Below are 20,949 nucleotides of genomic sequence, written 5' to 3'. Positions count from 1 at the left end.
ATGAAGAATATAACGAGGTATACTTCAGAGTATGAATTTCGTCTTAATAGGTGGTGCGGTTATATAGCACCTATTTATTAAGTTTTTAATCAAATTAGTTTTCCTCGATTTTCTTAAAAACTAGGTATGAAGTTTTTACACTCATCCATACAACTGTGTACAGTTAAATGATACCTATCAATTGCTATACGTTGATTAGTACTGAACGTTTTTTTTTTTTTTTTTCTCTCGTTAAACGCTGATACTATCTAAATACTGGTGTATTAAAAGTCTGGGCCATAGTCCGAGTGAAGATGGAAAGAGGGAAGATATTGGAAATACGTGTTTTTCACTCTAATACTTCAAATTGCACCAATCATTTGGGCTCTAAACTGATAAACTGCCCTGTGTTAGATGAAAAAGCAACGTTGCCAGTTCAGCAGGCTGTTTCTTCTTTTGGACATACCAGCAATAGATTGCTGAGTGACTGATTTGTTTTCTGTTTCTTCACAACAATGTGCACATTCAGCTTGTCATTTGTGCATGATCTTACATTCAATTCGAATAATGTGCTGAACTGGAAACATTAGGATGCCTTACCGGTATGGAAAAATGAACTCGAAGTTTTACGTCCCGGGATCACGCCGGCTACGGTAAAGGAGATGGTGATGAGGAATGAATGAAATGGTGGAATGAAGAAAGTAGAAGGAAACGGGAGAACCCCGAAAAAATCCACGTACACGGTGTTTGTCCACCAACAAAGCTCACTTGGCGCGAACTGGGATCGAACCGAGAACTCCATGCACCAGAGGTGAACGCTTTATTCCGGAGACACCGCGGTCCCTTACCGGTACGGAGCCTAAACAGCTAGTGTAATTTGAAAAATTCCAACATCTTAGACTGAAAACTACCTATTTCCAACAACTTTCTTTCCTTTCCATTTTTGTATCTTTACTCAGAACTGAGTTGACCTATGGCCTCGGACTTTAGGAATAAAAGAAAAATCAATCTGACAATCATCTGGTGGATCTGAAGGAAATGCTATGATTAGGCAACAAGAATGGCTTCACTTTATTCTTTTTGGTAGCAATATATATCTTTTTTATATGCATACTCACCTCTTCCTCCAGTAGATTATTTATTTCTGTTTGTGAGTAGCCACAAATACTAGCTTCGATAGGGAGATCGATCTGTTTTAATAACTGTTTCTTTTTCTTTGCTCCGTTCTTTCTGTCATCGTTAATGTCATTTTCTGCCTCCTGGAAGAATAACACTTCAATAAACATCAGACACCTTGTGTTCATGTAACTAGTAGCATTTTCACTAATACAATTCTAAAATCTTAACTAAATTAGACAGAACAAACAATATGATCTAATTTTCTGCATTACTCAACGATCATCATAAGTGTGAGAAGAAGAATTAAATATTAATTATTCCTTTATACCGAAGATTACTTTAATGTTCGTTGGGTCTCATACTCACGAGGCCTAACGGACTCATAGGAAAGTCTTCGAAATAGTATTAATAATTTTGTTCTCATTTCAGAAAGCGATAGTTCATAATTATTGACCAACATACGCAAATATTATACAGAAACGGAATCTGTACGCTGGATGGAGACGAACTACCATCTGTCGTTTTCAAGGTGGATGCACTACCCCTCCCCTCCCTCCCCGGCCTCGAATGTCATTCATTTCTCTTTGGAATGTTGTCTTTCCTTAAATTCATAATACACAAGGAAAACGTTTCATTAGGAATTTATTTTTAATTACAGTTGAAATTAGATTCATAAGCAGTACTTTCAATTTAAGACGTACAATCTAGATCTCGTTCAAGTCTATATTGCATCTATGGAAATGGAAAGAAAGAAAAAAAAATATTAGAACATTACTTAGGGAGAAAAATCAAAAATAACTATATATCTTTTAATATTGAAATTTAAATTTATTTATTTATTTATTTTTTAAGTTAATTTCTTTCACTGCTGTCAAACTTATTTCCAAGAAAGAAAGAAAGAAAAACTGACATTTTTTATCCTGGCCATAAGCTACGAAAGTTTGAGTTCAAATTAAGGACGAATTATTTTAACGGTAATTTCAATTTGATAACAGTCTTCTGGCATTCTTAATCACTATTTTTTTTTTTTTAATTAAAAGAAATGGAATTAGATTTACATCACGTTATGAAACTAGAAAATCCCGAGAAAAGTCACACTTCCGCAACATACATGGCCCAGAGGCGAACAAGTACCCTTTGCATCAGTTCGTTGATTTGAATTTAACTCTTCCTTTCTGTTGCGAAGCTATACAGAGTGATTTATCTTAAACTTGCACCACAAATAGGTCGGAAATGAAATATGCAATCGATGTGCTCTTTCATAGATTCAAGTGTATGGAAGGGCAAAATATTTGTAGACCACTATCAAAATACAATTGAATGTTTTTTTATATATATTATAGTATAAACAGTGCCTTGGAAAGTCAAATGGTAAGAATGTCAATGATATTTATTGCGTGAGTCTGGACAACATATCAAGAGATATCGTCAAAAGAAGCCAAGGATCAGTGCTAATGCCTCATACAAGTACGAGACAGGCACTATGGGTACGGACCAAGCGATATTGTCTATGCTGTGGTTCGGGGTCTGGCGTGTTTCGTAGTAGGAGGCGCCTTCACTAATTGTGGAAATTCAGCGGAGTAGGACGTGTAGAAATGCCGTAGAAAGAAGATAGTATCTTCGGATGCTGAAGAAAGAAAGAAAAGGAAAGAAAAAATTTCAGTATATCGCTAAATGCTTAGTGTATCGCAATTGTACAAAGAATGCTGTACTGTCGTGTGCGGCGTACGTCGAGAAATACTCGAACAGACATAAACGAAGCTGACAATTTCGTGAATCTCGAACCAAGTATGGAAATCTAGAAATGTTACATCTCGTCTTCGCACGAGACATAAACCAGTGACTGACATAGGTGGTGAGGTTAGTGTTCTAAGCTGCTGTCGCGATAAACCCGTATATTAGCGCACGTTCCATCACAAGAGACTCCTGCCTCAATAAGGCACTCATTATGTAACACTATACCAAGAGCTACACAGAATCTATTATCACATTCGTTCACAACTTTGGGCATTAGGCCATAATGCACCTCATTTGTCTTGTATCTTGTTTCTGAAGAAGCACATCTCATGGACAGATGCATTATTGGTCTGTCGACAATAATCAAGTGGAACGACAACGTCCATGGAGTGTAAGTGTGTGGTGTGGTACAGAAGACCAACAGAGTCGTTTTTCACTGAAGGGGTGCTAGATTACCGAAAGTATGTCGACTTACTAAGGAATAACCTTCTATCAATATAAGAAGATATCCCAATAGAGACCAGAAGGCACATGTAGTTCCAGCATGACAGGTGTCAAGTCCACGTGGAGAGTCACTAAGGTCTGTCCTGCGAGGAATGGTAACGGACATCGTGTACCACGACATTCCATCAATATGAAACCTCTGTTCTATCATTTCAACTGAAATGCTACAATATATACAACAATTTTTACATGCTTAACTGGTTATCGTGCAGCTAATGGACATAATTTTAAACAACTTGTGAACGTGTACGTATTTTGTTGTATACATTACAACACTGTTTGCCCATGGTGCCTGTCTCGTACTTGTACTGCTGAATGCGGCATCAGCACTCGTTCTTCTTGGACGATATCTCTTAATGTATTAAACTAGAAACGTCCAGTAAACAACACTGACATTTCTAGCATTTGTACTCTTTTTCATGACTAAGATCCCTTTTAAAAAATACATTTTATTTTTTTACATAATCTTATTTTTCTCTTTTTTTTTGGGGGGGAGGGGGAGAGAAGGGGACTAGAAATATTAACTCTTCTGCACACTTCAGTCTGTGAAAACAGCACTTGATGGTATATTTAACTTCTGACCTATCTGCGATAAATCACCTTCTAAGATGGGACCTAATGTCTGAAGTTTAGTCCGACCCATTCCTCGAGTTTACATCTTAGGAAAATATCCCATAAATAGAACCAGGAACTATGAGCACAAAGCACACATAGTTAGCAAAACCGGTCAAAAAAGGACACAATCCGACATTTGCATGTATATTAACATACATTGAAGATATAATATCTAAAACAGGGTGTCTACTAAAATTCCAAAATGAAATTTCGTAACATTCTCAAGATCAAATTTGGGTGCGAATTAGGCCGAATTTTCATGCATGCGACAGAAGCGTGCCTTTTTTTTTTTTTTTTTTTTTTTTTTCCCACTTGGTAGCGTCTAAAGCTGACCACAGGCATTTTTGGTGGTGAATTTTGACGTTTTATAGAACAAAATTTTCCAATTTGTACTTATATTTGTACAGATAAAAAAAAATCGTGACCCAAAAGATAAATTTCGTGACTTTTTTTGGCTTTCATGACTTTCGTGACCGATAGACACCCTGTAAAACAGGGATATTTATCACAGAAGTTCGAACCTTTCACTTCACAATATTATTTTAGTTACGACTACGATCCTCCCCTTAAATGAATCACAGGCATCCATGCTAGTTAATTATCCTACATATGCTTGATGCTGACTCAGGAAAGAAATAGAATCAGTCATGGGGAGTATTTTGTGCATCATGCTAATTTGTCGAATATTTTATTATTTTAATTTATATCCCATCTTGTTTTCCATGGAATACCTTTCATCTTTGTTGGAAATAAACTCCCTGCATTATAGATATAACGGATTATAGCCGAATAGATTATATATGGTCAGCATATCAACATCAACTTGTTATTCCCGCCTTTCCAGAACAGAGTTCACAAGCTCGTAATTCAAAATCCAGTTTGGCGTCTCTCATTTTTTCTGTAGTCTAAAGCTGGTTTAGTTTGTATGCAAGTGGTATTATTATTGGAACAATTGACAGAATAGGAGCTTGAGACTTCCCCCACCAAAGAAAATGCTGTAAATCAAAAAATCAAATAGTCTGATAATGAACAAGGGACACTATGTACTTAGGTGATCATTCTTCACTGTGCTATCATGCATCCATCTCCTTCATTCAAATAACTTTATAACTACTTATGATGATAGCTCAATACTGAAAATTACAGTGCAGGTACCCATAGGCAATTGTCAGGGCCACGAGTGCTAATTATTTATTCATTCAAAAGCACCTTATTAGAAACAGAAAAAGTCATAGCTACACAGCAAATGCCAACTAATCACGATTGGCACAAGGAAAAATCTAATTTTCAATCAGCTCATTTTTCTTAAAATCAATACTATAACTTAAGCTACGTTGAACAAACTGTTAAAAATTTACTATGATCTCCAAGGTTATATATCAAACACTCTGCGTAAAGAAGAACGAGTATGAGGTCTTTAAAGAGTGAAGTTGAATTAGTTTTATATACAAGGGACAAAAGGCTGTGAAATACGAATGCATAGAATATTTAGTTATGAAAAATGGATTCTCACTAAGGAATTTTCTGATTCCGGAAAGCTGCCACAATTATCACCACCAGTAGTGATCTACGTGTATATATATATATATATATATATATATATATATATATATATATATATATATATATATATATATATATATATATATATATATAAACAGTGCTCACCTCTCCTTGCTTATTACTATTCTCATTTTCACCCTGATGATTCTGCTGCATTTCACCGTCAACTTGTTTCTGCTGGTCTTTGCTTTGGTTCAGATCTTGTTGAGAATCAGTTTCCATAGCTTCCTCCTCTTCCGTAGTTTCTTTCTTCTCCATTAAAGAAGCGCTACTAATTGTAAATACACCATTTATATTAATGCGAGCCTTTAATTTCACCTTCTGACTCTCTCCTTCTGGCGATGGTTTTATATCCTTGATTATAAATTGACCTTAAAAAAAAAAATGGTAACTTGTAATATTAACTATAGCACAACACAGTAATTATATGTTTATTAACTATAGCTCAACACAGTAATTATATGTTATCTAAAATGAACGCGTACACAATTTACTGATAAAAATCACCATACATCTAAGTGACTTTTTTCATGTTAGTTCCGTCTCACGATTCGAAATCTTACACGCGAAGGCTAGCAATGAATGAAATGTCATCAGTAATCGAAGCTAGGAAAACGTACACCAAAGTTAACAAACTTGAACTTTTTTTAAAATGACGATCAGTCCTTCCTTAAATATATGTGAACACAGTATAGAAAACTACTCAGGGATTTTAGAATCTTTAATAAATAGCTTTCCACGCTGAGAGTTTACTAAAAATATAGAAGAGAAATATAAAATCATCTGGTACTGCATTAATTTTGATGACTTACGTAAATTATCAACATTGTGTTGAGAAGGGAATCAACATCACGGGGTTAAAGTTAAGTGGGCAGTTTCTATAGAAGGAAACACTAATATTAGAAGATTACCGCTTTGTAACACGTATTCAGAACTGTTTATCTGCCAAAGTGGAAGGAGCATATCGGTAACTTCCGTGTGCGTTATTCTTGCTCTTAAAATTCGCATTCTATACAAATTTTATAATTAAAAAAATTTATGCATTTCGTCGTACTAAATATTTAAATTGTGGAATAACTTTCAAGGTCATGCTAATTTATTAATTCCGGATGTACTAGAAAATAGCATTAGATTCAACAACTACCTACACATGTCCAACATTTAATTCTGCACGCTCAGTGGTGCCGAGGTTCTGTGTTCCCTTTTCTGCAGAGCTACTACGGTTCGGATTGCACGATTACCTATAGGTTTGTGTCTCATACATAGTTATTCATAAATGGTTCATTAAACTGAAGGAAAGCGACTACGAACCTTTATTAATAAAAGTGAAGAGAATACAAACCTAAACAATATTTCCCAAATACAAATACAAACTCGGACAGCATCGTGATCTTTATCTTGTTTCTTGATATTTTATACATTGTTTTATTGTACAAAGTCTTTTTCACAACCATAATTCTTTCCTTACTTCCTCTACCTCTGAAACAAACAAACAAACAAAAATCCCCTCTGGTATTTTATTGTGAAAGTAGTTATTGTGGACGCCTCAATGGAATATTGACGAAGTGTCAGAGTAACACGTACTCCTTCAAGCGACTATTAGTTTCTCACTTTGCTCAGCGAACAGTACCATACACTACACTAAGCATTTTATCAAAATATTCTTACAAGACATTAATGTTAACATTAAAAGACAAATAGTAACATCTTACCTATATATTGATCTGGATATGGAATGGTACCAGAGTAGAATGCTTTCAAAGAGAATGGTTCTTTTCTAAAGAAAGTCAACATCTTCGAAAACGGAACAGCATGGTTTTCAGTGAAAACTTCCATCTCTCTGCAATAAAACAAAATACAATATGTATATCTGCAAACTTATTTTTCCCTGCGCGAATTTATCTGAAAATTTGTTTTTCTCTGTGTGACTATCTACTGAATAGATACCGTAATAACTTAAAAAGAGAATAACATTAACAGAATACTACATTCTATTATTTATTTCGTTTCCACTATATATATATATATATATATATATATATATATATATATATATATATATATATATAAAATCCAGTTTAACTTTACAAATCTTTGGACACTGACTCCACATCTAAACGCAAAGATGCTGATCTAGATGGATAGTCGGTAAATAGTGACAGAGCCACTGTTTACACATCTCTAGAACACACATTTCTACTAGTTTGAGACATCTTCAATAAGATAAATAGAAACAAAGCAAAAACCTCTTCATCAGGGCATATAAAAAATGTCGCCGGTTTTGTGGTACCTATAACTTCAAGTTTTATTTCAACTATTTTTTATTTACTGTCCTTCTTTCAGCATTTCTTACTTTTCAATGAACTCTTGGAACGATGGTGTTTATTTGTACTCTTACATGTTGCTCTTGAATGTGGCGCATATCAACAACTTTTCTTCAGATAGTTCTTTTAGACGATGATGGTTTTATTTAAATTTTCTTTTGTTTAATTTCCTTTCTCGGTTGCATGAAACAGAAAACGCTGATAAGATTTGTTCATTATTTTTGTTACGGCATGACAGTTATTTCGGAAAATAAGAGCTGTCATTTGAGTAATATGTTCTTATTTAGATTTATCCAGTGGGCTGAATAATCTCTGGTTGTGGACTTTAAATTAGATAAACTGGATATTTACAGACAGGTATCAAGTAAGTTCAACTAGGATTACACATAACTAACACTTTTCTACCAAGCAGACGACTGAAACAGTCTTCGTTCTCGTACGTAAGAACAGAGGCTGTTCACTTGAGTGAGTTGACGGCTGGAAGATCAGGAGCATTAAATACTTCCAAGAAAATCAAAGTTTTATCAGTTTATGTTTGGAGTATCTGTATAGTTTTCCTTGAATATTTAATTAATCTTAATATAAATTGGTGGATTTGCGGGAAAAACTGGACAGGAATCTTGATGTGCACTATAAGCACGAAGCTGAAGAAACTGTAGACAAGTCTCGGAACCGGAAAGTACAGGCAAGGAAAAAGCAACTGAGAAAAAAAAAGACAATTTTAGCGTCCGGGAATGTAAAAGCATTAAATAAACCGGAACATTTAAAAGATCCAAGAAAAAAATGACCAAATATGAGATTGATACATACATCAGCAACACAAACAAAATGGACAGGAATTTGGGAAACATTTTATAATAGACTGTATTTTATGAGGCAAAGAAAAGTATACGAAAGAACAGGTAGTGATTTAGAAGAGTGCAAAAACAGTTAAGACGACAACTATTAAAAAAAAAAAAAAAAAAAAAAAAAAAAAAAAAAAAAAGTGAAATTTACATGAGAATAGCAAAGACAATGGGATGAAATTTGACTTAGATGCACATAATAATATGATAGTTAAAAGTACATGGAATTAAACAAACAATTTACGATTTAAACGTTGATCACTATAGAGTGAAAGTGGTAACAGATAGTGAGAAACAGTTTACTGCAATCAAAGCGTTTTAAAAAACATATTCTATCTTCATTCTAATCTCTCTACTAAAAACGGAAGTGATACAAATTACTACAACTTTTGGTTTCCATATTAATTGAGGAAATATCACGCCATTAACGTATCTTATATATAATGAAAATTGGTTGAGACTGCAAGTTCATGAGTGGGAATGGAGGGTGGAGGAAGTGCACTGATGAGAAGAGACTGGAGGCGAGGTGCATTTAAATTTGTATTGCCACCTCCAGTCTCCTCTCAAGTACATCAGTTTTTGCGTGGGGAATGATAAGCAGGAAGAAATGCGGAGAACTGTTGACGGGTAGACGGCGACAGGGTTAACTTCTATTGTTAAAGCCGTTAAAAAATTAAAACTTTAATTTTCACATTATGTACACTGTGACAAAACAAATTCCTTCATGTGGTGTACATTGTGGCATTGCTAGTTTCTTTCTTTCTCTAAAACATCGAAAGATACTATCAATTGTCGGACAAGCTATTCGAAATAAAGTCAATGAACTGGACACCTATTCAAACTAAGTCTGTAGGAGTCACACTTCTGATCATACAAGATTCGAACGGATGATCGTTGACTTACAGCAAATTTATTTGGTAATGATACACACTATGTATGAGCGAAATCGATAGACTATCCGAGGCATCTAATTGTGAGCCATCATAAACTATCTACTCTCTCGAAAGCTTGATAGATTATGCAAGTACTACATTCAATTCAGACTGTATCGTTAGTTAAAATTATTTACAATCCAATGATTTCTAATTACGCATAGCAATAGAATTTCCACTGTTTTGTCACACCTTAAAAAGACTACTTCTCTGCTTGCAATTACGCTAAAGGCAAATGTACATTTCTCCCAAAACTGTAGCATATACCCAATGAGCTCTTTCCATTTAAATAAACAGAATATAGTTCAAGCTCAAAGTGATGTTCGAAATAATATACGTATGGTTACCCATAAGCATAACGATTTTATTATGCAAAATTTTCTGCTTAAACCGGTTCATTTTCGTAAATACATTAAACAACTTTTGGCATATTGCAAAATATCAACAGAAATATATATTCAAGTGACTAAATTGCACTCGTACAATCTACAACATTGAACATTATAATATAGCTTCACCAACACATTCAAATATTACTTTATTTATGTCAAACTTTGGAAATGAAATCTTTCAATTTTACGTCCCACGATTATGCCGGCTAGGGTAAAAGAGACGATGATGAGAAATGAATGAAATAGTGGAATTAAGAAAGTGGGAGGAAACGGGAGAACCCTAAGAAAAACCCACGCACACGATGTTTGTCCACAACGAAGTTCACTTTGCGCGAGCTAGGATCGAACCAGGGACTCCATAAACCAGAGGTAAACTTTCTACCACTGAGCCACCGCGGCCCATATGTCAAACTTTAGCATTCCTATTAATGACAGTTTTTTTTGTCATACACAGTTATATGAGTATTTCTTTTACTAGTTGAAAACACTGCTTTCTTCTCTAATTATGTTGAATGACTAGTTTAGTCTTGTTTACTTAAATAATTACTAAGTAATTTATGTGAAACATTCCCAAGCATTTCGAACAGTCTAATCTAATTTTCCCCATTAACGCACTTATTTGAAAACTAAAAGTTTGCTTTGTTCTCTTTAATACTTATTTTCATTCACCCTGCTTTATATCCTCGGTGACCTACAAAACGTTTAACAGCGAGGAGATAAAGTGGATTTTTAAAACTTGTTCATTTCTATTCCTCAACATAAAATAGTTTAAATTTATTTCTCTTACCAAAGGTTATCATATGTCAGCATTTATGTGGACATGTTCGCATTTTGAAAGTAAGAATTTCCGTCCATATACATTTTCTGAAACTCCCTGATCTGTTTGCATTGTCTAAAGACTCAAATGTGTTGTCTAATTTCAGATATTTCACATTTAAAGACACGTTTTACTATTTGTACTCAAAGAACGTCATTTCGGAATATGATAACCCTTATAACTAGCTGCGTTTTAGCTTTCTACTTACCCATCTTCTCCCATAGCCGCATCCCAAACTAACTTGATCGGATAGGGTTGTATATCAGTGACACTGAAATCACGAACTCTAATTGCTGGAGAAAGCATTGCACATTGCAGCGCACATCCACGTGCAACAGCTTCATCCTGGTTCAAAGTGGTGCTTGGAGGCTTTCCAAAAACATGTTCAATTAAAGTCTTGATAGCAGGTATACGACTAGATCCGCCTACAATTTCTACAGCGTATATATCCTCCGGTCGCAATTCTACGAAAGAAAATTTTATGAATTAGAAAACAAATGTACTATCAATTCAGTATTCCTTCTTACAAATTTATATATATATATATATATATATTAATGAAAAACAGTGGAATCACTGATATGTTCTTAAAAAAACTGAATATCGCATGATAAAAAAATCCCTTGCTCTATTACAATCATATTTGAAAATGACTACCTTCGTGTAGAAATGTTCAGATTTTTTTTTCCACGTCTTTTGTGTCTGGAAATTCAGACTGCCTTTAAACTTTTCAATCTTAAAAAAGGAACAACAGTATGTCCCATCTTTTTATGTGACACAAATAATAATAATGATAATTGTATTCTGAAGGTAAAAAATCATGAAAAAGTTTCAAAAACATCAAATAATCATGTCAACAGTTGACCTACGATTTTCTGTTACCGAAGTAACACCTCATCGTTTCTTTCGGGCTATGAAAGGGGCACCTCATGAATCAACCGTGGGTTTTCGGGTGCCCAATAACAACAACTGTGCTTATTGATATTAACTGATGTGGATGTGTGTCGTTCTCTTCCATTAATCCCATTAACCTGCGGAAAAATTGAATGGACACATTGTAATCTTGAGGACTAACTGGTGAATCAATTGAATTTTGTATGGATGGAAGCGTAAGTCCTGGTGCAATATCCTTCACATACTTCCGTCTGACATAGCTAGTCACATGGCAAGGTGAAGCGCAATATGCCAGAGACTTCGTACAATTGCCTCTTGCATCCTTTCTAAGTTTGCCTTTGTACGCACAGAACATGGGCTATCTGGCGATTTTACCTTCGCTGAAGATGTGGCTCGGAAATTCCTCACCCAATTCAGACTAGTGGGTCGCGTCTGCATTTTCCCCATTTCTCCGAATATTAAAATGACCCTAAACTTATGCTGCATTGTTATTGCAGTCTTTGTTTTTGGAGAAAAAATAAATAAAGCAAACGCGCGTTGATCATCAGACTAACGCTCCATGGCTACTGACGACGTGTATCGAAACTTCACGTGACTGCGTATGCGTGTTGTTCCAACGACTCACACTGCATGTCTACTAAAAGTTCTGAACCTCTTAACACAAGAAACAACATGCTAAATATTGTGATGTTTTTTCCCCGTTAAGTTTAAATAGTCTCTTTCTTTCTGCTGCACTGTAATATTACAGTGTTTAAGATGCCGATAGCCTGTTCATGTAATAACAGTTGATATTGGCTGTGTTTTACGTACAAAGAAAACATACTGTAGATTGTTTTCCTTGCGCTACACTCATCGTAGAAGAAACAATTCAGTATTTATTCCACCCTATACCTCAGAATATCGGTCAAACGCAAATCCTACCTGGACCTTGTGCTTTAACCACTACCACCAACCGCCCATTGATGCTAATACATTAATATTATGGACTACTAAAGGCTAATTGTCACCTTCTCATTCATTATTCACAATCAGTTACCCGTTAATTTTATATACAAACTGATCAGTGAACAAAAACTGGCACCTCTGAGATTAATGTTATTCCCCATATTATGATCTCATCCCAGCCTTCAGTCGGACGGGAACTAGGGATGTACCGATACCACTTTTTCACCGATACCCGATGCCGATACCGTCACCGATACTTTTGGACATATTTCTTATACATTATCAGGAATTCTCAAAATAATGAATTGATTAACATTGTAATAGGGTATATTATATATAAAGGCCAAAATTTGACATTCAAAGACAAAAAGCAGAATTTCATATTAGGTTCCACACAAAAAATATATTTCCTCTAAATTTAATTCAGCTCACATAAAATGAACTAAAAACCAGCAAATACTTATATAGTGTAAAATTAATTTTAAGCGTCAGTGATTGATATATTTAGAGTGATAATGTACTTCGATAGTTACATTGTATTTACTAGTCTATTACATACATATAATGCAAACGGATACTACCGTTACAAATTTTTATAGTTTACAAAATTATGCGTGCTGAACCAGGTGTTACTGTGTATACCATATATATATATATATATATATATATATATATATATAAAAGAATAAAAGGGTTATTTAAGAGAAGTCGAAAACGGTAAAACTATTAACAGTAAAACCTGTCAACTTGGCCACCTGCTTATCTTGGCCTGGTTCGTCTTGAACCTGCATTTTCTCATAAGACATTCGTCACTTATTACTCTGTAAGTTGGCCATCTGTCTATCTTGGAAGTTGGCCGCATTGAAGCAATGTTTACCCAATGACGATAATGATACATTTACCTGAGTATCTTGGCCACGCAAAATACGTTTTGTCATTTTTCTTAACTCTTTCATATTCCCATATGAGAGGCAGATGTTCTCGAGACAAAGAAGCATGGATTCCCACGATTTGTTATTGGAGGTCAATAGCCATAACACTATCCTGATAAAGGGGTGGTGAAGGAAGATATGAATAAGAAAAAACACGTACAGGAATTCAGGAAATGGATGTACGTATTTGTTTACCCAACGGAGATTTTGAGATATGAATTCCCTTAAGATTTTCTCAAAACATCTCTTGCTCCGAGGGAAACACTTGTAGCTCATTAACAAGATATCGTGTCCATTTGCCGATACCGATACTCCAAAAAGTGGCCGATATCACCGATACCGATATATCTGTACATTCCTAACGGGAACATAATTTGTTGAAAATTGCTTGGAGGCAGAAAGCTTCAAATGTACATTAAAAGATTATATATTACATATTGTGTTGTTAATAGGATTCTGTACTGTGCTTTGTTGATTCGGATGATATGGGATCAGACTTAAAATTTACTAATAATCCTGGCTGAAATTTTGAAATTGATTAGAAGTCAGTAAAGAGTATGTATAGGGATAACGACTACGTACGGAGTCAGCTAGTGTCATGACGTCTTGTATACTAATTTGGATGACCGATCACCGACATTGCAGCCAACATGGTCATAATGCATAGTTCTTGTGGGAAACTGATCAATAAAATACAGAACCAATGTTACGTTAAAATAATTTTGAAGTTTGTTATTGCAGTAGCTGGAAGACGAAATCCTTTAGCTTCTGATTTGTTTTGCTTAATGGTTACTTCTACGTCTAGTATAAACAAATTCCTAGCAGTATTATATTTCAATTTACTGTCTTTACTAGAACTAAAAAGAGTATTACTCTTAAAACGTTATCTTCAATGCTGTACTTACTTGAATCATCAAGGCATTTCCGTAGTGTTTTTTCAACTCTCTGGAACAGATGTCCACATAGTTCCTCCATCTGCGACCTGCCATAATAAAGTTAAAGACCTTTAGAAAAATAACGTAATCAGCTCATTTCACTCAAAACTTCAATCTGACTAACGCAAGTAATAATGGTTAGTATGAATGTAATGTGCAGTTAACTACATCTCTGCATGAAATTATGAAGCACGAGAATACAATATACAATATCAATACATGATATTTTCAATCGTATGTGAAAATTTTCATGAATTGAATAAATATTTAAACTAGTCTAATAGAAAAGCTTATACTGAAATAATATAATAGCAGTTTAGGGACATTTATTTATTTAAACCAAGAAACTGAGAACTGTATCTACAGCCCTAAAGCTAAATTTAAAAAAAACGTCTACTCCAATTCAATCCCTTCAGTTTCAATGCAAATATATTGTCCTGAAACTGATACTTTCTTGCAATGCAAGTCTCGATCCAAGTGTTGAAGTCTGATTGCTTCCCCATAATACGACCACCCCACTAGATGTTCCTCGACATACAGAATTCGTTAGTTGACTTAAGAAATCAACAACTGACAAGAAGAGTTGCTTTCCCGACGACGATACTGATGTTTTCTTTCAAAGGGCTTGTTGTACCGTGTTATAATCAAATACCTAGTTAGTCTTGATCAGAGGATGTAAGTTCTACTGTATAACTTTTCATCTCCAACCGATAGCATTCAAAAACTGTGAAGATAATATATAATTTACCAATTATTTATCTTAATTACGTATTTGTGAAATAGCAATAAACTGGTTTACGCATAGTAAAACTGGTTCTCTTTCCTCTCAAATTTCCAGGTTACTTGAAGGTGGGATTTTAATTCGAGATTCAGTTATTATTTCGTTCCAAAACTAAGATGAAGTATAACCTCTCTGTTTGCAGTCCCCAATTCTTGATGGTTTTCGGAATGTTTTGAAGTACTCGACAAACGAATACGTAGAGGGAGAATGAATGGGGAGGTGAGCTATCCATCTACGAATTTCATAGCTTTTACGATAGTTTTAATCAACAACAACACAAACATTTAATATCTCATAAGTAATTTCAAAATCAGTTCTGTGATTATCCATTTCCGTAATACTATTTTCAGCACTTGAATACCTACCACTTTTTCAAGCCATTCCTTCACAAAATGAAGCATACACGTCGTCGTTAACATTAATAAAAATGTTTTATTTGTGCATGTTCATTCGCAGACAAAAATACAATCTGTACTTTTTCCTTAGCAAATGGACCAATACTGAAGCAAAGCAATGATTTTATAAATGATAATTGAGTAACAAATAGTGCAAATGTGGTGGGAATGACAATATTATTGGAGATGTAAGACCAATTATTTATAACTCATCGGAAAATTATTACAATCGTTATTTATGTGGTTGAGATTTATGATGGCTGAATTAGGTTTTACACATTCATTTCACTTATGAATTTCACATCTAAAATTCATGCTCGAAGAAAAGACTAGATTGTACAGTCAGAAACAATATTAAGAATAGATTATAAGTATAAAAAATGATAGTTCCAACCTATACTTAATATTGTTTCTCACTGTACATACAGCTAGATACATCCTGGTGTAAACTGAAAATCAACTACGTAGCTACGAAAAATAAAATACTAAAGTTAATTAATAATATTATATCTTCAGCTAACGCAGAACCCAAACAAAAGTAGACATCGATAGCAGGATTTCTTACACTGCTATTAAAGACTAAGGAAAAGGAAATATTCGACAGAGTTAAATCTTTTCTTGTAGAATAAAGAAGAAAAAAAACTTGCTCTTCTCATTAAATAACACAGTAATAATTTATTGATTTCTTAACAGTTTATTTCATAAAACTGCTTTCGAACAAAATTTAATAGTCAATGAAAAATCTAATTATCTTACCTTTTCATATCTCCATGAACATCTTTGTCATCCATGAAGCATTCTATGTTCATCGGAAGTTTTGTTGAGTTTGCCGACATTTGTTTTTTGAGTTTTTCTACTTCTCCAAGCAGTCTCAGATATGCACGTATATTATTGTGGGGATTAATTCTATATTTAGATGCAAATTCGTTACAGAAATAGTCAGCTAGTATACGATCAAAATCACGCCCACCCAATGATGGATCAGAAGCACTGCTTAACATCTGAAAAACAATAATAAAATAAGTACGTAAATGTTGTTAGACAATCGCCTTCCCTGAAATCAAACTGACTGAAAAGAACTGCTAAAACTACTATATTCATTACTGAAAGAATAGTTCTGGAAATATTTCAAGAAATTTCACGAAGACAAAATTTTAACCAGTCGCTGCTTAGTATAAACTGTTAAGCACGTATAAGCACGCTGTTCTAGGCATACTATTGGTACATTATTAGTAATGCACAACACTAACTGCACGTACGACAAATGCAATGCACACTAATTGAATTGGAAGTATGCAAAACCTTCCACTAATCTTATATTTTTCTGGCTTATCTGGCAATGGTTATAATCGTTTCCGCCACCTCAATCATTTCTTGAACCACTAAAAATTAATTGATGAGAAGTCTATTTTAGTGTAAACAACATTTTCATATTGCAACAATCGATTTGTACATTGTTTAACACTTTCAGCCCCAGCCCTGTTTGAGTAAATTTCATCCCGGGACCAGACTACAGTTTGCTATGAACACTGTCAGCCAATGTGTATCTATTTGATACACGTGGTCCATCAGTAAACCCTCACTGTGTATCAAAAAGATACACATGGAGCTGAAAGTGTTAAGTATTATCCATAAATGCAAGAACCAAAAATTATCCTTTCGTAAGTTTAAATTCTTAGGTTCCAAAGTATATGAACTTTTACCATAACCAAAAGTATATAAACCATCACTGTCTTGTCTTGAGGTCACTGACAGCACTTAAAACGGAAAACCTGAACATTTTCCCGTTAACATTCGTGATTTCAATCAGCTTCCCTGGTTCTAAGTCAGTACATTTGCGAGTGATAACGTTCGGCATTTAAAAAATATAGAATACACCATTAGTTATTTATTTTAAATGAAACTATTCATAACAAGAACTCTACAGGACATCTACAGAAAAGGACAAGAACACTGCTTGAGAACTGTTGAAATTAAAGTGGTGTGTGATTATGTCTCATTTTCGGATAGTAATATATCTTATATCTATATGTGATTTTGACATGTGATATGTGAATGTAATAGATTATTTGCACAAAAAATGTTAAGCAATGATATTCCTTCTTTGATATTTTGGTAAATATATCAATGTTTTCCCATCTTCATTTTCTTCATTATAGTGGTTTAGCACTTGTCACATGAATGTCCGAAGTCGGCTCCTAGAAATCTACAATCAACTAAGAAATGTCGACTTGTGTTCTTATATTCAGAACGGTCCTATTAGCTTGAGATGACTGAAGCTATACGAAATTTATGATTTATATTAATGACATCTAGTGAAACGTTCGTTTTATTACCTGTGATCACTTAATTCATTTTATGTTAACACGGAAGTACAACACATGAGGGGGGAGCAGTTGTATGTATGTTCTCGTAGTGGTTTTCTAATTCTTAAAATAAAAATTGCTTACACAATAATATTACTGTCAATATTCACATGACACTGTAAGAACAATTATGGAGTGTTGATAGGATATTAATAAATAAACTAGAATTGATAATTTTCAAATCTCAAATGATACCTTCAGTATCTGTCTAAACCGAATTTATATGAACTTTATTTTAGATGAAAATTAATTTGCCTACTAAAATACGTAAGTGCAGGATTAAGTGTTTAAAGTGAATTATGTACATTACAAAACTTCTCTGGATAAGTATTTCTCTCACGAAAGAAGTTTGTAAAAGTCTAGTACATTAGTCAAAACGTTATATTGCTTCTTCTGTAAAATTAATATTTCTGACTTAATCCTCTTTCCCTTTGTGCTATATATGTGCAGCACAACGTCCTCACCTTCACACTTTATTTTGCTATTAGAACCACAAATGTTGTATTTGTTCACTGTCTTGCTATCTACCTTCCGTTGGAAGTATTATTGATAGTGCACATTAGTTGTTTAGCACGCTGGAAATATCAATGTTCAGTGGTTGTTTCATACAGGGACAGTCTTGGTTAGCACCACTCATCTACAAGTAATATATAACACCATGCACCAGAAGTGAACCACTACTACTGAGCCACCGCGGCCCCGAGGTGCAATTGAATTCAGTTATTTCTTTACATAAAAGGAAAGGCAGAAGAATATCGTCGGAGATATCTAACATGTCTAGAAATCAGAGAGTAGCGAGTGCAATGAATATGATTAACATTTTCTAATTTTTCCTCCAAATCACTTCTCAAAGTTAACATCCATCTTCAATCAAACACCATATATATGTGAAGAAGACGAAAAAAAGTTATGTGAAGGTGAAGTCATATAAAACTCCAATTCTATAAGCAGGTTCTCTTTGAATTTCATTCTATTCTATTAAAGCAATCATTTAGAAATAAGTAAATAAAATCTCAGAATAAAAAGACTATGAAAGACTACGATCTCCAGTTGTGCTTACGTTTATTATTCATTAGAAGTAATAACTACAGTACGAAACTACATTGTCAGCTTAAAATTTGGTTGAATAGTCACGTGTTATACATAAAAGATTTTAAAATTACGAAAATATAGCAATACTTTGAACATGGCTACACTGTACTTTCGTACCCTTACCTTTAGTTTCCCTTTATTAAATGAGCACGCGAACACTTGTAAGGTCGAATGACCACAATCTACGAATACTACATTTCGAGGTTTCTCTTCGGGAGCAGGCAGATCTTGCTTGTAAATTCCATACGCTAGTGATGTTGCCGTAGTTTCATTGAAGAGCCTTAATACGTTCAATCCGGCAATTGCTGCAGCATCCAGAAGAGCTTTTCTCTCTGCATTGGTGTAGAAAGAAGGTACCTATAACAAAAGTACATATATTTTAACTCCAATGAATAACATTTCCCTTAGGGTTTATTGCCAAAAGGATGCTGGTCTCATTACTTCTTTTGGTTAACGTATCAGATCAGTTAATCAAGAAGGAACAGCTATACCGGCATCAATTCTCTTCCCTACGACTGGTTTAAACTCAACTTCCGACTTTAGAACTTCCAGGGCTGGCAAAAAACACTTTCTTTTGTTTGTTTAAATAGATTTGCTTTATTCATTTAGATTACATAGGATACAAATATGTTCATTTAGCCTTAACGTCCTTATTAAACAGCGGGGTTATGAAGGACAAGGCCTACAGCTTAACGAACAATTCGAATCACTACTCAGTTTGCACCAAAGAGAAATTGTCCTCCATCTGGACTCGAACCTGAGACTCCTTGTTTACAAAGGCGGTGAGTCTACCGACTCATCCACTGTGGACACCTTATAAAAATACGCTGTACTAATCCTGCATGCTTGTGAATATTTTAAGTCGTTTCAGAAAGACAAAAAGATGCAACTGCACAAGTAAAATCACTGTACAGGGGTATAAATTTTAAAAATAGACAGTTTCAAAAGACTACACGAGATAAAATTAAGTTTCTTCATTAAGTCAGAAATACAGTGACTTAATTTGCATATAAATAAAAGTGAATAAAAATACGAACTATTTTGAGTTCACTCTGTTCTTAATTTGAACAGAATTACGAGTTTAGTATGTAGATATCATTAAAAAAAAGTCAAATTGATACGCTACAGATGCAGTCAATAAGTTATGCAAACTTTTAATCAATAATTTAAGCGAAAGTAACTTTGGCTTCTCTATGAATCAACAGGTATTCAGGCAAGCAGATAGATGCGAGACAATTCGGTTTCGTTTGGTTATTTTAGGCTTGACGTACTTACGTAACACCGTGGTAATGAAAGAATGAACATACTGCTTAGGTAACATCCGAACCACTACTCAGTTTGCACATGCGAAATTTTGTGGCCCAAATGAGAATCGAACCCAGAATCCCTTGTTTACAAGGCGAATATTACGATTAACGCAGATACTTAGAGATATGGGAATCGTCATCATGAAGTTCACACAATATGTCATTTTTGCTTTTAAATTTGCAACCCTGGTGTATATACCATGTGCGTACTTAATTTGAATTTTGATAGGCAAATTAGCTATCCAAAAGTTTGCATATCAAAATGCAAATTATATATTATTTATAACTTAATATTATTAATATTACATCATATAAGCATATTATTCATGTAAATTAGAGTATTAAAGCTAACATTCTACATTGTATAAGCGCCTAACATATCAGTTTCGTTGGGAAAATATTGGGAAGATTCGCAAAAGCAACGTTTTTTTTTTCTTTCTTTTCTTTCTTGAAAGTTTCAAAATCATCTCCCATC

General features: G+C 34.2%; 1 protein-coding gene across 1 annotated transcript in view; it reads right to left on the bottom strand.

Annotated features, from left to right (window-relative positions):
- The window catches only part of LOC145680703 (heat shock 70 kDa protein 4L-like), a 119,902-nt gene that overhangs the window by 49,952 nt on the left and 49,001 nt on the right, over window positions 1-20,949 (bottom strand). The window contains exons 4-10 of the mRNA XM_081751622.1: window positions 19,291-19,524; window positions 16,466-16,710; window positions 14,504-14,580; window positions 11,036-11,291; window positions 7,230-7,357; window positions 5,623-5,888; window positions 1,098-1,238 (exon numbers count right to left, since the gene is read on the bottom strand). Coding sequence (XP_081607748.1) covers window positions 1,098-1,238; window positions 5,623-5,888; window positions 7,230-7,357; window positions 11,036-11,291; window positions 14,504-14,580; window positions 16,466-16,710; window positions 19,291-19,524 — 1,347 coding nt within the window. The remainder of the gene's footprint in view (window positions 1-1,097; window positions 1,239-5,622; window positions 5,889-7,229; window positions 7,358-11,035; window positions 11,292-14,503; window positions 14,581-16,465; window positions 16,711-19,290; window positions 19,525-20,949) is intronic.

The sequence above is a fragment of the Thermobia domestica genome, chromosome 3, assembly GCF_964235325.1.
Source record: "Thermobia domestica chromosome 3, izTheDome1.hap1.1, whole genome shotgun sequence".
NCBI classification, from domain to species: Eukaryota; Metazoa; Arthropoda; class Insecta; order Zygentoma; family Lepismatidae; genus Thermobia; species Thermobia domestica.
The sequence above is the reverse complement of the archived record's forward strand: the minus strand, read 5'-3'. Positions and strand labels throughout refer to the sequence as shown.